The 20,480-nt window shown below is 36.0% G+C and overlaps 1 protein-coding gene across 3 annotated transcripts in view; it reads left to right on the top strand.

Moving 5' to 3' along the window:
* NEIL3 (nei like DNA glycosylase 3) overlaps nt 1-20,480 on the top strand; it is a 52,950-nt gene that overhangs the window by 10,716 nt on the left and 21,754 nt on the right. The window contains exons 2-4 of one of the 3 annotated variants that reach the window (XM_027837358.1): nt 2,609-2,736; nt 14,712-14,846; nt 15,623-15,836. In XM_027837358.1, coding sequence (XP_027693159.1) covers nt 2,609-2,736; nt 14,712-14,846; nt 15,623-15,836 — 477 coding nt within the window. Of the gene's footprint in view, nt 1-2,605; nt 2,737-14,711; nt 14,847-15,622; nt 15,837-20,480 lie in introns of all 3 variants that reach the window. The other 2 variants (XM_027837357.1, XM_027837359.1) reach the window with 2 other exon arrangements.

Here is a 20,480-nt window from a genome sequence, read left to right as displayed (position 1 = left end):
CTCTAAGTCAGTTGTCTGCCCATACAGATGTGGTCTGCTAGAAAAATTCATCTGAAAGCATACCTGTCCCTTCTTCATGTTTTCATCAATGCAATAATAGAGGATTAATGTATTCATAGAGATTTATAGTGATGAGAAAAAAGGACATGGGTCTGTAGTTGTGATTTATTTCTTTGCTGTTGCTTTTAGGGGGGCAGGGACAGGTAACAGACCATACAAAAGCAACATTTTTAAAAAATAATTTTATTTCAATCAGCAAAAATCTGCTTTCTTTCCTTCCCACCCACCTTCAACTTCCATTGAGAAAGCAAACAAATAAAAAACCAACATTAAAAACATGTATAGTCAAGCAAAACAAATTCCCACATTGGCCATGTCCAGATATGTCTCAGTCTTCATTCTGAGTCCATCAGCTCTTCATCAGGAGGTGTGTGGCTTATTTTGTCATCAGTCTTCCAGAATTATGGTTGGTCATTGTGTTGATGAGAGTTCTTAAGTCTTAATCAAAGTTATTTGTCTTTACAGTATTGATGTTCTCTTATAATTTGTTCTCCTGGTTCAAAAACAGCATATTTTCATTCTGTTGTTGCAGTTGTCCCTTCCTTGAAATGATCCTACATTGCCTTTACAATTCTATTTCTCCAACTAATTTTTTTTCCGTATGTGAGAAAAAATAAATGTGACATGCACTGGAGCTGAGATATTTATCTATGGAAAAGCCTTACTCTGCAATGAGAAAGTCTGTCTTCTCTGTGTTCAACCATGCATAGGCAGGATAAATGGTAATCAGCACAATAAATCATATGTCATTGCTCCAAAAATGCGTGTTGTTTTGAAGATTTCTTATTATTAAGCCATTCTAAAATGGTAAGGGGAACCTCTCTCAGTCATACTTAGGTATGACAAAGGAGGGATGGGGAAAAGTGTAAATGTCAAGTAATATATTAACTGCTAAATAGAATTACAAAGGACATCATGAGAAAGTCAAGTGTTCATTGTCTAATTGTTTATAGCTTGGGCCAAGATAAGTTTCCAGCAGCTAATTTTTTAATTATTCCTGGTTAGTTGTGAGTTCTGTTAAAAATGATCATATTTCATATTGGACCATTAAGCAACAGTACCTTCTCGGTCAATAAGCTGATGACAAAATCCTTACCTGGGTAGTAAGAAATAGTTCTTTGACATCACAGATCTAGGATTGGAAGGGACCTCAGAGGACTTCTTGGCCATCCTCCTCATTTTATAAATAAGGAAACTGAAGTCCAGAAAATAATAGTTTACTTACCCAAGGTCATATATGTAGAGTATGTATCAGAGACAGGATTTGAACCCAGGTATTTTGAATCTAAAGCCAGGGTCCTTTCTACTCTTATCACATAGTGGAGCTGGAACTTAGCTCTCACTGGAAGTAAATAAAAGCTGACAAAGTTCATGGAGCTTAAGTATTAAGAAAACAGTTGAAAGTTCTGCTTAAAGTCTTTGCGGTTAAGACCTCATTAAGTCAAACTTGGTTAATTTCGAACTAGCAGTGTGGTGTAGTGAAAAGAACAATGGAAGGAGAGTCAGGAGACCTGGGCTTTTGTCCCAGCCCTACCTTTATTTTAACTTCTTTAGGTCTCAGTTTCCTCATCTATAAAACAAAAGACTTGCATTATATGATCTTGATGATCTATTTTTGGTCTAAAATTCTATAATTCTAAGTTGTTAAATGAAAGCTAGTATTAAATTTATCTTTGGATTAGCTATTTTTTTAAAAAAAGAATTTAATAAATGCATATTCTGAATATTGTGCCACTCTTCCAAGGCTGTGTATTCTCGGTTCTAGAATTGTATATCAATCAGCTGCTTTGGGCTCCTTTTTTAAAGGGAATTGGTGGGAAAGGGTGGGAGTGGGGAGGAATGAGTGATGTGAGGTATGGAGGTTTATGAGAGATCTCTTGGGTGTCATAGGTTGGAAAATTTTTGAGAACTACTGAAATCTTATGACCTATATCACCTTGGTATCAGGAGAGGGAGGGAAAAAAGTCCAGTTTTTCATTCAGACATTGCCAACACCCAATAACTTCAGAGCCAATAGCACCAGTCTCCACAAGGCCCTTAAATCTCTCCCAAGATCCACTGAGGATTCTTGGCTTCACTATGAGAAATACAGCTCTGGAGGGATCTGGATTGGAAGGCATATTTTTATATCTTGCCTTAGGAGAGAGAATGTATGTGTGTACTTGTGTGTGCATGTTGGTATATATATATATATATATACACAAAATTTTCACATAGCTTTCAACTTTCTTTCAACAAAAAAATCATGCTCAGAATCGTGGCCCTGAAAGAACAAATTATATGACAAGAATTTTCAGTTTATTCTTCCAGCTGTCTGCTAACTACTCCTCCCACCTCCCATTTCTTCCATCTTCTCTTTTTAAATGATTGCATGGCAATTTGGCAGGATCTCCTCTCTTTGTAAACGGCTGATTACATTACCTGACTTTTGGAGAGATGATCTCACCTCATTTAGATGCACCTGTGCATACAGTAATATAAATATGTTTAAGAATTGAATTATAATTTTGTTGTGTTTGTTTATGTGTATATGTGTGTTTCCTAGCAGATTGCTCCAACGAACAGTAATAAAGATTCCTGTTGGAATTTCCCAGGACTGCTTAATGGATGTGTTTACAGTGGTGTAGAAACTTTGGGGAAGGAGCTTTTTATGTACTTTGGACTAAAAGCTTTAAGGTAAGATAAATATGTATCAGCATGTCTATATTTTTAAAGAGGTGCTTCTTGTAGGATTCTTCCTGCTGTTATATGTCCTAATAAACCATGACTGATAAAATCCCAAGTAAGTAACTGTGATGTTATTATGGAGTAGTGAGCAAATTCAGATTGTGATGTCATCATAAATGGAGACATTTGGGGGATGAGTACACACAACTGTGTATTTTCGTTCTTATATATCTATTTATGAGATATCACAAAATGTGTTTAATGTGTCTCCATTATTTACTTTTAAAATTTCATTTTTTAAAAATTATGATTTTTAACAAATGATGGACAAACATTTCCATTTTTTTCAATTAATAAACATTTATTTCTCTCCTCCCCTCCTTTCCCCCAATTGACAAAAAAAGAAAAGAAAACCATCGTTACAAATATTTACAGTCAAGCAAGCAAATTTCTGCAAACAAACATTTCAATATACAAAGATCACAAAAATGTTATATATGAAACTACTTATATTATGCAGGTAGTAGCTCTGTGACCATTGCTTTTTTTCTTAGTGTATGGAGCAACTCTTTAGTACTCTAAATTATGATGAGTTGCTGACCTGTGACAATGGAGGGAGTTTCTACATGGGTGGGGGTTAATACAGATGAAATAAGACCAGACCAATAAAACCCCCCAAAACAAACTCCTACTTACTTCCCAGGATTATTGTGAAGAAAAAGCTTTGTAGAATTTAAAGCATATTATGAAAGAGTTATTATTACTTCTATAAATACCAATTTATTGTATATCTGTATATATATCTACATAGATATATACACATATATATGAAAATCTCTGAGTTACAATTTTGATGCAGCCTGACTTTGGGCTGTGTAATTTTTATTTACAAAGTTTAATGCTGACTATCTTGAAAGTTATTCTATCTTGAGGTATAGTCCTAAAATAAATAAAACATAAATTGAACCAATTGAAAACCTATAAACTTCTTTTAAAAAGAAAGAAAAAATATTAATGGGTCCTTTGCTCCTAAATGAAGGAGAATGAGTCACAAATACAGCATATGACTTCAGCATTTGTTAGTGCTTTTTCCCCCACCAGTTGTTTTAGCATGTTTGAGTTTTTGTTTATTTGGAGTTTTTTTGTTTGTTTTTGGCTTCTCTTTTCTGTGAGGTCATGTCTTTCCTCTTTCTTGGCAACTGTTGTCCTTGGACACCAGCATCAGCTTGTGATCCCTTTTTTCTGAAATTGGTAACATCAGCAAATATCTGCAAGTGCGTGTAGTCATGATATATTGCAGATTTCATTATTGCTGTAGGAGATGGATGTGATTGGGGTGTATGTATGGGGTGGAATTTGGCAGAGAACAGTGCAATTTACACTGGAATGTGGGCTGGAGATGTATAAGCATTGATACATTATCAGTGAGCAGGTGTAAGGTATGGATTTATTGCTATGGAAAGAGAGGGAGGTTTTTATATTTCAGTTTTAATTTTTTTTTAAAATCAAATACCCTCCACTAGGCTTTTAAGGGGAAAAAACCCAACAACAACACTTCTAAATCCAGGGATATTAGTTGTCTCTCATCTAGTACTAAAATAAGAACAGTCTTTGGCTTCTAGCTAAGCAGTCTGTTCCTGTCCCTGGGGAATCCATAGTTCAGGATCAAGATAGAGAAAACTCCTAAAGATTGCCTCTTTTGTACTATTTACTTCCCAAAAGAAAACAGATATGTAGCATTTTCTGAGGCCAGTAGAAAGCATCTATTTGAAGCTGAACTTGGGGACCTAAAATCAATTGTATCTCTTGTAGCAACCTAGTATAGTGTTCTGAATATAGTAGACAATTTATCTACTATATACAGACCCATGTTAGAGATGGAAGGGGTTTTAGAGATAAATTTCAATTAAAGAATTTTATTAATAAGACTAGTAAAGTGAATTGCTCTAGTTCACACAGCAAGGTAATAGAGTCAGGACTAGAATATGACGCTTGGCCTACAATACTCAGTCTTTTTGCTATTCATTCCTTTCTTCCATTTTTATATTTTTGCTTTTTAAAATGTGTCATTGATGTCTTTTTTTGCATCATTCACACTTCCCAATGATTTTCCCAACTTCTTTATACCACTCTTGTAAAACATAATAGTACTAAGCATAATTAGACAAAGCCCTCAACACATTGGCCGTGTCTGAAAATATATGGTCCATTCCACACCTTTACTCCAATAGGTAGAAGGCATAATTTATCATTAGTGTTTTGCAACATTTATCATTACCCTTTTTTTTGTCAACTTGCTGACCTAATGAGTGTGAAGTGGAACGTCAGAGATGCTTTATTGCATTTCTGTAATTATTTTTTCATTTGTTTTTTGAGAACTTGGATGTCTTTCTTGGAAAAGTACCTCTTCATAGCGTTTGATTATTTGTCAGTTGGAAATAGCTCTTATTATTATAAATTTTGAACCCTTTTCTCATAAATATAGCTTGGAAATGAAACCCCCATCAGAAAAACTTGCTGTAATGGTTTTTTTCCCCAGTTATCTCTTTCCCTTCTAATTTTAGCTATATTGATTTTGTTTGTGCAAAACCTTTTTAATTTTATGTAATCAAAATTGTTCATTTTATCTAATGTGAGCTTCTCTATCCCTTGTTTGGGCATAAATTATTCCCTTATCCATAGATCTGAAATTTAGTTTTGAAAAATTTCTTCCATGCTCCTCTGTTCTTAATGATGTCACTTATTATGTTTGTCAGTTATCTATTTAAAGCTTATTTTGGTTGTATGGTGTGAATGCTGGTTTATACCTACTTTCTGCCAGACTGCTTTCCAGCTGTCCCAGCTATTTTTGTCCAGTAATGAGCTTTTACCCAAGCAGGTAGGAGACCCCATTCTGTTTGTCAAACACTGTCAAACACTTCCGTGTATTGAATACCTAATGTGTTCCATTGATTGACTTCTGTGTTTCTTAACCAGTGCCAAATTATTCTGATCATTGTAGTTTGCAGTATAGTTTGACATCGGGTACTTCTAGACCCTTTTCCTTCCCACTTTTTTTTCATTCTTAATAAATATTACTTGTTTGATTGTTGGATTATATGTCCAGCCTTGGGTCATAGGATCATCCAGCTAGAGCTGGAAGGGCGTCTCCGAGGCTCTCTAGTCAAATGCTGTCATTTTACAGGTGAGGAAACTGAGGCCCAAAGATGCTAAGTAATTTGCTCAAAGTTGCACAGGTAGTAAGCATAAGAGTTAGGATTTGAACCTGGACCCTCTGAATCCAGAGTCGTTGCTCTTTCCGCTGTACTGTACTGTCTTACCTCTGGGCTCCATTCTTGAATCATGTAAGGAAGAAGTAGATGACATCATGTAATCTTTCCTTTTAAATATGTAAAGAACATGATATAATCTTTCCTTTTAGATATATAAAGAAACTGAGTCCCAGAGAGGGTTTATGACTTGCCTAAATTCAGACAGCTAGGCTCATAAGATTTAGACCTATAACAGACCTTTGAGATCATCTACCCCCGTTTTCTAGAGTCTAAAACTGAGACTCTTTTGACTGTACCTTTCAATCTCTCCCTGTAGGTCTATGATGCATGTGTGTATGTGTGTGTGTATACACATACACACATATACATATAAAACCAGAAACTTTGACAAGTAGTACCTATATATATATTATATATATAATATATATAATACATAGATATATGTATGTATAAACATCTATGCATATTTATGTAACCACTATACACTTGTATACATGAACTGTCATGTCTGGCATGAACACCTTCCTCACCTTCACATCTTATAATCTCTATATACCTCCAAAGCTCAGCTCAAATGCCACATTCTATGTGAGCCCTTTGACTCAGTTTCCTTAACTGTGGAATGAGGATAATAATAGTACCTACCTCTCAGGGTTGTTGTAAAGACCAAATGAGATATCTGTGGGAAAAAAAAAAAAAACAACCTGCTTAGCACAGTGTCTGGTACATAGTAGGTGCTATAAAATTGCTTATTCTCTTCTCCATTGTGTTAAAATTGTGTCTTGTTGTGGTCCCCTTGACAACCTTTCCTTCTAGTCAAGTATAGTGAGTTTCATAGATCGCTAGTATAATGGAGCAGTAGCACAAGATCAGATTGCTAAGGGAAACCTGGAAGTCACATACAAACTGTCCCAAAGCTCAAAAGAGCATCATTTACAAATTGTATCACATATTAACCAAAATTCGTATCTTAGTAATATGTAATGAATCAAGGGAAGCCATCTAGGCACTGCTTATCACGGTTTCTGGTTTTATACTATTTAAATTACAAACAAGTTCCAGACCACCAAAATTCTAGACCAGCAGAGCATCCAAAAGGTACTGATATCTTTGAGATGTAATTTGGAAGTTTTACCAGTCAGTCTGACATGCTTTGGATATGTTAATTAACTAATTAATTAGTTAGTGAACTAGGTAGCCCAGATAGGAGTTGTTGGTCTTTCCCCAGAAAACCCTTTAAAAATGGGACTTCAAAATTCTTGTCCCCAGAGTCTTCCATTTCCATCGGGTCTATGATGCTTAGTTCTCCCGACTCTAATCCATGGTTATGTGAGGGGTATTCTCTGCCACTGCCCCTCACCATCCTCTTCCCTGTGCTGCTTGGCTTACTTCACCATTCCGTCGTCCTGTTTCCACGCCATCTTCCCCTGTACCGTGGTCCCTGCTTGTTTCTGTACCTTCTGTGATTATTAAAGTGTGATTGCAACCCCATTTCCTGCTGCCAATTGTGGTTTTTCCTGCAAGTATCCAAAGAACTGGGTGTGCCTTCCCTCATTTTATAATTTACAAATTAATTATCAATTCATCAATCCTTCCCTTTCCTAGTCTTCCCAGATGCCAGTGTCCCCCCTGAAATTACTTTGTATTCACTTTGTACGTGTATTATATTTACTTACATAGGTACATCTTCCTTCCCTAAAGGGAATTTAAAAGTTCACTGAGAACAGGAGCTGTTTCACTTTTGTATTTCTGGCCCACGTGCCTAATACAGTGCCTGATGGTTGAGCACATAATAAATGATTGTTGATTGTTCTTATCACCCATCTTTTATCCCTCATGCAGTTAAAACCACATCTCCTTACAAATGCTTCTTATAATGTCTCAGAATGAATCCTACTTTTACAGGCCACTATTCAGTTACTAATATATATGGCTCATTTCTCACCCTTAGGTAATTTTAAGCCTCTTGGTAATTTCCATGAGAAACTACCCCATTTGTCATAATGCATTTCCCATTGACAGTAATGAGAAACCGACTATTGATTCATTCAGGCCTACGGATGCTGAAAATGTTCTTCTCCTAATTGTGATATCACAGAAAAGTGTTTACTTTGAAGTTCTCTTTATTTATGTTTAAAAATCAGAGCTTGACCAAAATGCTAACATGTTGTTTTCAGGAACATTTTTGTTAAGTGGAATTTTCTTATTCTTTTATTTGCAAATAACCATCTAGGAGAGATGGATCAGTTTTCTCCTCTATAAAATGAGGGGTTGCACCCTAACTTGAAATTTGTGAGTCTTTAATCCTAGTGAGAATTTTCCCTATCAGTCATGATTGATTGTCATGCTGTATACGTTTATTGATTTATTATTTTTAGTAAAAACATTTAGTACTTTACATCTAGCTCTTGGTCTGACTCTGATGATGATAACATAAGCAATTATTGAACACTCACAAATACAAAGTCATTTAAACTTTTTCTTAGTAAAGGGGGTGGGGACAGCAATGGCAGGATTGCTATGGGGACTGTATTCATAGAATCTCAGAGTTTATTTATTTATTTATTTATTTATTTTATGAGGCAGTTGGGGTTAAGTGACTTGCCCAGAGTCACACAGCTAGCAAGTGTCAAGTGTCTGGTCTGAGACTGGATTTGGACTCAGGTCCTACTGACTCCAGGGCTGGTGCTCTTTCCATTGTGCCATCTAGCTGCCCCCAATCTCAGAGTTTAGAAGGGACGTTAGAGACCTTCTAGTCCTAATGCAACCCATATGTGAAGAGGGGGTCCTGTCTACAATTCTTAGTGGAAAAAAGCTCCTGTGGGAGGGATACTTAACTACCTTTTGGGTCTGCCTCTACTTTTTTATGTTTTGTTTTGTTTTTTGGTGAGGCAATTGGGGTTAAGTGACTTGCCTAAGGTCACACAGCTAGTAAGTATGTATCTGAGGCTGTATTTGAACTCAGGTCTTTCTGACTCCAGGGTCAGTGCTCTATCCACTGTGCTACCTAGCTGCCCCTATATGCCATCCACTTTTGTATAGCTTTAATTGTTAAGATTTATTCTGTTATCTCTGCAACTTCTACCCACTTCTAGTTCTGCTGTCTGAGATTAGATAAAAACAAATCTAATTCACAGGGTAAACTAACTCAGATTGGGTGTGATAGCAATTGATCTACAGTTGAAGGAGTGGCAGCTAATCATTTGATTATTAATTATTAGATATTCTCTTATTTCCATTTATATTTTTAAGGCATTTAATTTGTTATTTATGCTCTTTTAATGAAGAATCCTTTGAAAAAGAGAATGTTTGGAGAGAACACTGGCCCTAGAGTCAGGAGGACCTGAGTTCAATCCAACCTCAGACACTTGACACTTACTAGCTATGTGACCCTGGGAAAGTCACTTAACCCCGATTGCCTCACAAAAAAAAGAAAAAGAGAATGTAATTCTGTTATGAGAAGCAGATTGACAGAGTAGATGGCTGTCTGGCCTTAGAGAAAAGAAGACGTGGGTTCAGGCTCTGTCTCTTGACACATATCTTCTGTGCGGCCATTGGCAAGGCACTTAACCCTTGGGCAACTCCCAAAGAGTGTAAGTTTACTAAAAATTATAGATCTGTAGTAAGATCTATAGATCACACCAAGAACTTCCCATGATAACAAAATCATAGATACAGACCAACAAATCAGAGTATAAGGTTATGAGGCTGACTGCACAAACAGCAGTTGAAAAAAGTCTTATATAATTGTACCTTTATATCATGAGATCACGTGGCTAAAAACTGAAAGAGACATTAGAAATAATCTAATTCACAGATGTCCAAGTGATTTTCCTTACACACAAGTCTGACCATCTCCCTCCCCTCTTCAGTAAACTCTGTGATTCTCTACTTCCTGTAATGTAATATGTAAACTCCTCTTTGTTTTTTCTGGTGTTACTTTTTTCTTAAACCCACATCAAAATCTCTTAAAATGGAGTAATATATTTCCTTATTTATGCTTTCCATGATAATTATACTTATTTACCTTTCTTATATTTCTTTAATTTTTTGCATTTGTACTAGGAATATTCTACTCATTTTTTCCTTTTATTTAACATCAATTTCTTTTCATTAGTTATTAGGTTCAAGTTTGCAGGATCCATTATTTTTAAATTGCAGTTTGAGCGCCTTTACTTTTCAGAATGTTTTTTCCATTCCTTCCATGATTTCTCATTGCTGAGAAATAGTCTTGTGTTATTTAGATTTTCTTTTATGTTTGAAGATCCTTCTCTTGGCTTCTTACAGAATTTGTTCTCATTGACATTGTTAAATTTAACCATTATCTGTCTTCAAGTTTGAAGAGGTAGATTTTTTTTTTTCTGGAGACAATTTGTGGATTTTCTCAATTTATGCTTTGTTTTCTATATTCAGAAATTCTGCACAGTTTTCTTGGATTATGTCCTGCATTACCTAAATTGTCTCTGCATATCCTATCTTGACAACTGCTTTAGTTTGCACAGAGTTTATATGTTCTTTTTAACATTTTTGCCTTTTACTTCTATACTAGAGTTTTTCTCCATCTCGGTATTTTTGTGTTTCAAAATTTTAATCTCTTACTGTTTTAGAGAAACTTTCCATTGTGGATTTAATTTTCTCTATTCTACTAGTTGACTTTTTAAATTTTTTTCATTGAGAACTCTATGTTTTGAGCTTTAGTCATTCCTGATTTCATCTTTTATGTTTTTCATTTGTCTTTTGAATCATTGTCAAATTTCTTGTCATTCCACTATCTCTTTGAAGTGCAATTCCATAAGGCATTGATTCACTTTCTTTTGTTTTGTAATATTTGTTAAAAGAGATTTGAAGATGTAGTGCCAGTCCTTCCTACTGACCTTAGGACCCTTAGTACCTAGCCTTTCTTCTAACCTTAAGATTTGATTTATCCACTTGTGCCTTGGAGTTTTTTGTTTCTTTCTTTTGGGATAGTTTTCCTTCTTGAAATCTTTGGTGTTTCAACTTTAAAAAAATATTCTCTCACCACTCATATTTCTGATTTCCCTCTCCCATCCCCACTTATATACTTTTTTAATTGGTATATAAAGATACCTCAGTCTACTCAAATACTCGGGAATTTAGGCTTCACCAGCCTGAGGCACTACCCTGAGTAGCTTAGAGGCCTCTACCTGAGTTCTATTCCGTTTTCTTAAAGCCGAACGCAGACACATGCAGACTCCCCTGCTTTCTTCCTCGGTTCTCCTTTCCTTTTTTGCATGAGCTAAATGAGTATTTCCAAAATTAAGTAAACTTTTTGCAGATGAGAAGAGGAGGATGAGAGTGTACCAGGTAGAGTCCCTAACCTAGTTCTGAGCCTAAGAAAGCAATATACTTTTATTCCTCTCTTCCTCCTCACATGGCTGAGTAGAGTAAGTGTCTGCTTTTTGCTGTGGAGGTGAGGGGCAGGCAGGAGATGGGGTATTCTGGCAGTCCGCCATGCAGAGAATCCCACAGTGTGATTTGGGCAGAAACCTATAGATTAGTTTGTGCATTCTATCTGAGCACAAAAGACTGGAGTTCTCCAGTGCTAATTAATAAGGACTTTTACCTTTTAGGAGTTCTCATCTTTGTCCTGTGAACTTAACTGTAGTCACTCTACATCTGTGTGACATAATTCTCCCCCACCCCCTTTTTTTGGAGGGTTAGAGAGTAAAAGAGCTCTGTAAAAAGTGATTAATCTACCATTTTGACAGCAGTCTGTTTATTTTTAAAAACCCCTTATAACTTGACACTAACCTACCTTTCCAGCCTGATACATTACTCTCTTTCCTGCAGTATATGATCTATCAAAACTGGCCTTCTTAATCTCAAGAATATGAAAGAAGTGTAATGATGAAACAATATACCAAAATTTCTAGGATGTAACTAAAGAGTTGCTCAGAAGCAAAATTATCAAAAATTAACAAAATAGAAGATGGAGGAGCAATGAACTAAATAGACAGTTAAAAAATAGCCAAGGAAGGTGAAAGGTCACTAGAATTAACTACCACAGAAGAATCAGGGAAAATGTGGTCAGAGAAAAGGAGATCAGTTTTGGAAAAAAGGATAGCATCAGAGAGAAATTTCAGTAGACTGGTAGGGAAACAAGGTTGGTCTCACAGATTATGGAGGAATGGATGATGGAGTAAGAAAATAAATTTATTGACTTCTCATTTATCCCTTCTTGATGGAGCCTGGGGTCCTTGTTGGGATATAGAAAAAAACATAACCTAGTGGATTCAGATGATTTAGATTTAGGAAGGACTTTAGATGTTATCTAAGTCCAAACCAGTTATTTTAAGGGAAACAAAGAGGTTAAATGAGAAGGGCACAAAGGTAGTGGTTAATATAACTCAGGTCTTCTGAGGCCAAATCCAGTGTTTTTTCATACTATATGGCACTGCTTCTCTAAATGGAAAGTAATAGTTCTGAGTTTCAAAGTATTAAAAAACAAAATATATACTGGACAGGCTAATTTGTTCATAATAATTATTAATTTTGAAATCCCTAAGAGATAATGATGACAACTCACATTTATATCTAATACTGTAAGGCAAATAGTATAAATATTACTACCCCCTCATTTTATGAATATGGAAACTAAGTGTCAAAGGAGTGAAGTAACTTGCTTTTATCACACCAGTGGCACATTTCGAAGCTAAGCTTCAAAACCAATTGGATCTGTTGATACCAAGTATAACATGATTGCTGCAATATTACACTCCAGTTCAAGTAGCTAATAGCATGGTAGATAACCTAAATATGATTCCTTCAGTGGTGCTTGGTTATTTGCATATAATAACTATATATATACGTATATATGTATGTATGTATATGTATATATATACACAGACACACACACTGTGTATTGCCAATAGCTTGTGATTATAGCAAAATAAAATCTGACAAATGATATGTGTTGCAATCATTTCTCCCTAAGTAAAGGAACACTGAAGGATCTCAAAAGTTGTCACTGTGGGCAGGACCCCAGTGTCAGTTTTCCCTCTATCCTAAAAGCTTTAGTAATCAGTTTTCATGAGTGACTGTGGCCAAAAATCCATCACTTTGTGCTGAACTTCTTTATGAGCCTCCCCAAAGTTAACTAGACTGGTCCTTGGATGAAGGACAAATAGTTCTTGCCAAGCCTATATACTTGAAGCATTTCAAGCTTGATAATAGCACCTGCCAAAGTTTAGGCCCAGTCAGCATGGCCTTGGTGGACTCAGGATCACCTCCACCCTATAATGAACCAGATGAGGAATTTCCTAGAGGCTAAATGAGGAGATGACATAAAAATCATTTGATATATTTTTTTAAAGACTAACTTATTTCCAGGTACTTCTCGTGTTAATCCTGTTGTAGGACTAGAGGTTTTCTAGCCGAGCCCTCTAACCCATATGAAGTTTCATTATAGAAGATGATGGAGGAGTTATTTTATGAGCCATGCAACTGAAAAGACTTTGGATATGATGACTTCTGGGCATGACAGTTGTGCACCTTTCCCAGGGAGTGAACGTCCATGGAGTAAATTATGGAGTACTTACAGGCACCCATTTTTCCTTTCAGAAACCATGGGGCATGTTAAATGCACTTATGATGGATAGCAGGGCATACAGAGTTTAAAACCCACATTTTTAAAGTAAGCCTGCTTAACCTTGTACGATACTTTAACATGGCACTTTAGAATTAGAAGCACATAGCAATAACATTTGTTGCCAACCTAGCTCTATTTATTAACTCGGTGGAGCTATGAGCAGGAGTGTTTGAAAGCCAAGATCTGGTTCTTCATCTTGAAAATCATTTTTGATCTTTCTCATCTGAGGTCTTACATAAGCACTGTTTAAAAAAAACTGGACATGCTAATAATCAATCCTTTATAAACTGAAAGCTTATGAATTTTTCATACTGACGTAGCTTTAAAGCTAACCGTAAATATTTATAAAGCTCTTCTTTCCAATACTTCTTAAAAGGAGATCAGTGCCTGACATGGCTAGGAGATGATAGTGTTTTAGCTGATTTTCCTTTGAAATGTAGAAAAGTCTTCAAATTTTCTCACATTATTCTCCCTAATGTACACTATAAAGGGTAAATATTATGACTTACGGTTAGGATAAATCTTGTGATGGTAAATGTTATTGAAAGTACGCTTTTCAGTGTTGAAAGCTAATATAATTATTTTTAAAAGAAAGTACGCCTTTCTCATTGGAGAGAATGGAAATAAGATATATTAAGGGATTTAAAGTATTTTGTTTAACATATATTACAAATAATGCAGCCTAGCCTTTTTTTCCTGTATAATTTTTACTCATAATTCAGAAAAGGCAAGGCTATCCATAGTCTAGTCTTTTTTTTTTAACAAAAGACAGTTTTCTCTTCCAATTAAAAATGACCAACTATGAAGGAAAAAGTAGGGCTATATTTACTTAGACTTACTATTGTATCCTTTAGAAAAGAGTAACTTTTCTCTGGGGAGGTCAGTCTTACTTTGGTAAAAACAGTTCATCTGCAATTTTAATTTGAAATTGAACAAGAAGACTCAAAGGTTGAAGACTTGTGCTGAATAACTATGGTACCATTTACTTGCAGCCTTCAAGCCTTCTTTTCTAGAAATAAGGCAGTCAAGAGCCAGTACTTGTCTTTCACTGCCTCTGGCTAGCTTAGCCATTAGCATCTCTCAGAATTTTGTTTGTTTTTCAGAATTCACTTTGGAATGAATGGTGCTGTCCTGATTAATCCACTCAGGAGCAAAGGTCACACTAGAGCATCCCCTGTTTTTGAAGTACAGCTCACCAAAGATTTGATTTGTTTCTATGACTCAAGTGTAGAATTCAGGTGAGATCAAATCCCTTAAAAAAAAAAAAAAACAATGTCCAGCATTTGACTGGGGACTAGGAACGTAAATGAAAAGTAAGTGTTTATCGGTGCTCTTTCCCCTTTTTTTTTTTTCACCAGTTGCAACCCAATAATTCTCCTCAGCTTCTTTGTCATAGAACCCTCCCTCAAATTAGAGTGTAGCTGAGCAAAACAAATCAACACATTGACCACATTTACAAAATATTCTCCATTCTACTTCTGTCATCCATGACCTCTGTTGATAGTAACAAGTCATGCTCCAACAATTCACTAAAGTATGTTTAGTCACTGCATTGGACAGTCCTGATATCTTTAATTTTGCTTTGTTTTCACTGTAGGGAACTTTATGTTCATCTCAAAATTTTCATAGGATCATACTTACAGCTGACAAGCTGAAAGAGACCTTATAAGTCATCAAATCCAACTGGCTTCATTTTTACAGATGAGGAAACTGAGGTCCAGAGAGCTTAAGTGTCTTGCCCAGGGTTTAGCTAGTGAGTGTCTGAGGCTTGATTTGAACTTAGGACTTTTTGACTTCAAGCCCAGCTCTCTATTCTCTATGCCACCGAGCTGCCTCATCATGAGAAATAAATTCTCCCAAGTATTATGTCAATATTTCATGTAAATGATTGGCATATCCAGGTTGGTCATGATTTATCTGCATTTATGACAAAGCCCACAAAATGTATGATTTCTTTTTCTTAATTAAAAAAATTGTGAACTTACTCAAAGGTAATATATTTTCTCTTCTTCAGGAATTCTCTGGAAAGTAAACAGAGGATAAGAATGATGGAAGATTTAGATGTCTGCTCACCCAGATTTAACTTCTCAAGGGCAGAAAGTGAAGTGAAAAAGCAGAAGGACCGGATGTTATGTGATGTGTTATTGGACCAGAATGTGTTACCTGGTGTTGGAAACATCATCAAAAATGAAGCCCTCTTTGATAGTGGTCTCCACCCAGCAGTTAAAGTATGTTTTAAAAAGATTTTTTTTGTTTTTCATATTTCTATATTTGTAGAAATAGTAGAACCCCTTCATACTGTTGGGGATAAGGGAATAGAATTAGCCTTCATCTCACATACCATACCATGTTGTTGTTCAGTCGTTTTTTCAGTCATGTCTGACTCTTTGTGATCTCATTTGGGGTTTTCTTGGTAGAGATACTGGTGCAGTTTGTCATATCCTTCTCCAATACTGTACCATATTAACCTTTAAAAATTATTGATGTCTCTTGTTTGTACATTATCTTTATTCTGAAATATATGTCCTACCTACCCACCCAGTGAGCCTTCCCTTGTAACAAAGAAAAAAAAATCAAATCAGTAAAATCAATCATAACAGAAGCCATAACTGACTATAAATACAATATTCCATACCCATCACCCTCCACCTCTGCCAGGAAGAGAGAAAGATACACACCATACATACCTTTTTATGTGTAATTGCAGTTGTGGTGGGGTTAACCCAGAATACAAATCAGTCTGTGTAATAAGGAACTATTACCATAGTGTCCTACTTTATATGCAGAATAACATTCACAGCAACCTCTTTCTGTGTGTTGGACAAATATATACCTATCACAAAAGCGGTGGCACACATACTTCAGCATTTCCAGGATCTGTAGTTTCACCTGGGGTGGTCACTCCTTCCACTGATGCAGCAGCTTGCAAAACTGCCCTGCCATAGTGAATGGCTTCATAAGCAGAGACAGAGAGAGACACACACAGAGACAAAAGCAGAGAGACACAGACACAGACAAGAGAGCTAGAGGCAGATGAGAGATAAGAAAGACAAGAGAGAGGCGACGAGAAATAGAGACAGACAGACAGACAAAAAACAGCGACAGAGAGAGATGTTGCCTGCTGATCAACCTTTTGATGATGTGTAGGCACTTGGCCAATGGCCAAGGCTATACTTGTAGTCTATATAACCTGACAAATTACTAGTATAGGCTTTGAGAACACAGAGTCACTTTTATGTGATGAAGTAACATTGGAATAGAATATATTGGGTGGTGATGTATCTAAATCCATCTTAGAGTTGTTTGGGGGAAAAAAGACACTGATAAGTGTTTTTGTTTGTTTGTTTGTTTTAGCATCAAAGTATATTTCTTCAAACCAGTTAAACAAGGCTACCTAATAGTGAGACTGTGACTTAGAGTAGTACCATGCCCCAGTCAATGGCACCTTACAAATTTATGTCATGTGTGGTTATTTTATTAGTAGACCAAGGGCTCTTACCTTGTTTTGTATCGTGTAGTCTTTTAAAAGTCTAATGAATCTTGTGGAAGCCTTCTCAGATTTATTGTTGTTGTTCTTTTTTAATCCATTCATAATGGAAGGAAATGTTCAATTTCAGCTAGATTTTAGGGAAAATAAGGATTAATTTTCTTTCATTCAGGTTTTTGGGTCCTCTCAAATCTGTCCACAGACCCCATGGTTCATGGATCCCAGGTTAAGAAACAACCTCAAAGCTAGACATTTTTCCTGGGTCTGACAAGTACGACTTACTTTCCATGATCTCTATATGAACCCACTAATGTTTATCATATGTTGTGACTATAGATTCTGTATAACTGTAGCTAGCAATGACATTTGATCTAAAAGGTTTAACAGACAGGAACTCAAGGATGGATTGGTAGAAATACGTTTCTCCTAGTAAGGAAAAGTTAAACAAGTCAGTACCCTACTAATAGAAAGTATGAGAATACATCTGTTTTTTGTTGGTGGTGGTCTTTTTTCTTTTGTTTTAACCCAGTCACCATACGACTGAGGAGTGAATTATTTTTGTTGATAATGGGCAGGTAGCAAAGGGTTTATTGCAGTAAGGAGAGAAAAAAGGATGTTACTTAGAACTATTAGATTATCTAAATTCAGATTGTGTTATTATAAGTCAATTAAATGCATAGACTCAGTTTTGCTTATTTTATTTCTTCAATGGTTTGAAAGATTAGTCTGGCCTCTTAATGAAACAGAATGCTTTAATATCTGTCAAGCTGTTATAACCAGTATTCACACTGATTCCAACTGACTACAAAGCTCTATGAAAATAAATCTTAACAGATATTTTAATAAGCACACTTTTCTCCCTTTATATTTTCTTTATCCTTGGTGTCCACTCAGAACCTCTTGTGAGACCTTTTTCTGGATCCTTACCAAAGTTTTACTTCTGTTAATTCTTCCTCTAGAGTTGGAGGTAGAGTTGTAGGATGAGGAGAAGCGAGAGGAGGATAACTGGGAACATTAGTAAATAAGAGCCAAGTTATCAGCTCTAACTGACATACCACTTCCTTTCCCCATAACAAGCAAAAATACACCAATTGGGGGGGGGGGAACTAACAAGAAAAAAAAAAAAGAAATTTCTATGAACAACCAGAGAGGCCAAAGAGCCTTTGTGTCATTTGAAACTCTAGAGTAGGCTGAAGGAGAGAGGGTATGACCATATTGAGCTGTCCAGGCTCCTAGGCAGAACAGAACAGAAGAAGCTGCACTTTGCTACTCCTACAACTTTTTACTCAGATTATTGGTCAGATGCAAATTAGGTAAAGTAGAATAAAGGAAGGTTCAATAAGTGAAATTTAATGAAAGGGCAATTTTCCAAGCAAGATATCATTTATATCTTGCAATGGGTCATGCAACCTGATAATAAAGGGTGGGTCAACTGACCTTGCCTCTGGCCAGAAGACCTCAAATTGAGGGTGCAGTGGGTTTTTTATAAGCTTAGAACAAAGAAAAGAACAATAATCATGTAATTGGCCAGCCCTATAGAGATGAGAGATTATTGGTGACATCAAAGACAGTGAACATAGCCCCAGGTGGGATAACAGCCACCTCTCTAGATCTCTAAGAAATGCTTTTGTGAATTTTATGGGTCCTAGCTGCATCCTGAGGTTACTGGTAATGGCAGACTCAGCAGCAGCTGGGGAATTAGATAAGACCACCTTAATTGTTCAAGATGGGACAAGGTTAGGTAGTCCGAGCTTCTCAAGGACACCCCACAGACCTTGCAGGAAATGCTGAGATAATGTGTTATGAGAGCATTGAGAACAGAGTTTTTCTTTAACTACTAAGCTTAAGCCTTTAGAGAGAAAAACTGAACGTTAGCCCACAGAACTGTTTCACTCAAAAGTCAGAGAAGAGGCTTCAGTTTTGATAGAATATTATTATAGAATGAAATCAAATACAAACTATGGGAAACTATAGGAAAAGCCCATCGCCACAGAAGAAGCCAGAGTAGCTTCATCAACAGACCATAGAATCATCATGGATCTGGAGCTGGAAGGGACCCAAGATTGACTACTGAATCCAACTCCTTCGTTTTACAAATGAGGAAACTGAGCCTCAGAGGTGTTAAGTGATTGCACAAGGTCACTCAAGTAGCAAGTGGGCAGAGCTAGGATTCAAACCAAGGTCTTCAGACTGAAGACCTTAAAGAACTAAAGAAGGTCTTTAGTGTCCTATAACAACCCAAATGGCATATCCCTCATAGACGAAACACCTACAGAAATGCATGGTGAATCTACACTAACAGTGTTACTAGAAATAGAAAATATTAAATTGAATTACATTATAAGCACATCGAAAGAAGATTCTAATTTCACCCTCCCCCACAAAAGTACATTAGAAAAAAGCAAGAAACAAACAACTAAATTGCAAAGCAACAGAGAACGAAAATATCGGTAGAAACATGAGAAAGCAAAATAATGAAAATGACAATAGGTATGTATTTGCCTCAATACCTTTTATCAGAGGGGCAAAATGATAAAATCTAAGAATGAGGCTAAAGTGAAGAGAACGAAAAAAAAAAGTCATGGCAGCACAGATAGAACTGGCCATCCTAAGTGTGAAAGGTTCCTCCCCAGTAAAAAGAGGGTCAGGATATCTCAGGGAGTCACAAAGATAATAGTAGTGTAAAACACAAAAATTCAGTTTGGTTTAATTTGGTTCATTTATTTACATTTTTAAAAAATCTGAATTTAATGAACGTTGACAAAAGAAACATTTCCATATGCAAAGCATAAAGGTAAAAGAATTCCTGTTCTATACAGCTTGCTTTTTTAGAAGTAAATAATAGATTTTAACATGTGACTTTCAGAGCTGTCTCTACTTATCAGTGTTTCCTTCTGAACTTTCCTTAGTTCTCTTCTGTGCATTTTTTAAATTAATTTTTTAATTGGCAAACCATCCTTCTTTTCCTCTCTTCCCCCAAATAAGGAAGAAAAACAAAACCTCTGTTACAAACTTGTATAGTCAAGCAAAACAAATTTCTGCATTGACCATGTTTTTAAAAAAAAAAAAAGTCTCATTCTGCTCTCACTCCTTCACTTCTCTCTCAGGAGGTGGGTGCCATTTTTCATGAGTCTTTTGGAATGGTAGTTGGTCAATACACTGGTCAGAGTTCCTAAGTTTTTCAAGTTTGTTTTTATTTCATTGACACTGTATAAATCGTTCACCTGACTCTACCCACTTCACTCTATATCAGTTCGTGCAAATCTTAAGTTTCTTTCAAACCATCCTTTTCATAATTTCTTACAGCACAATTGTATTCCATTTATTTACCATAACTTCTTCAGCCATTCCGCTTTGTTTCCATTTCATTGCTGCAACAAAAAGT

Source organism: Vombatus ursinus, unplaced genomic scaffold (genome assembly GCF_900497805.2).
Source record: "Vombatus ursinus unplaced genomic scaffold, bare-nosed wombat genome assembly UNPS02014821.1, whole genome shotgun sequence".
Lineage (NCBI taxonomy): Eukaryota > Metazoa > Chordata > Mammalia > Diprotodontia > Vombatidae > Vombatus > Vombatus ursinus.
Note: the sequence above shows the minus strand (reverse complement) of the source record. Positions and strands in the feature narration are given on the sequence as shown.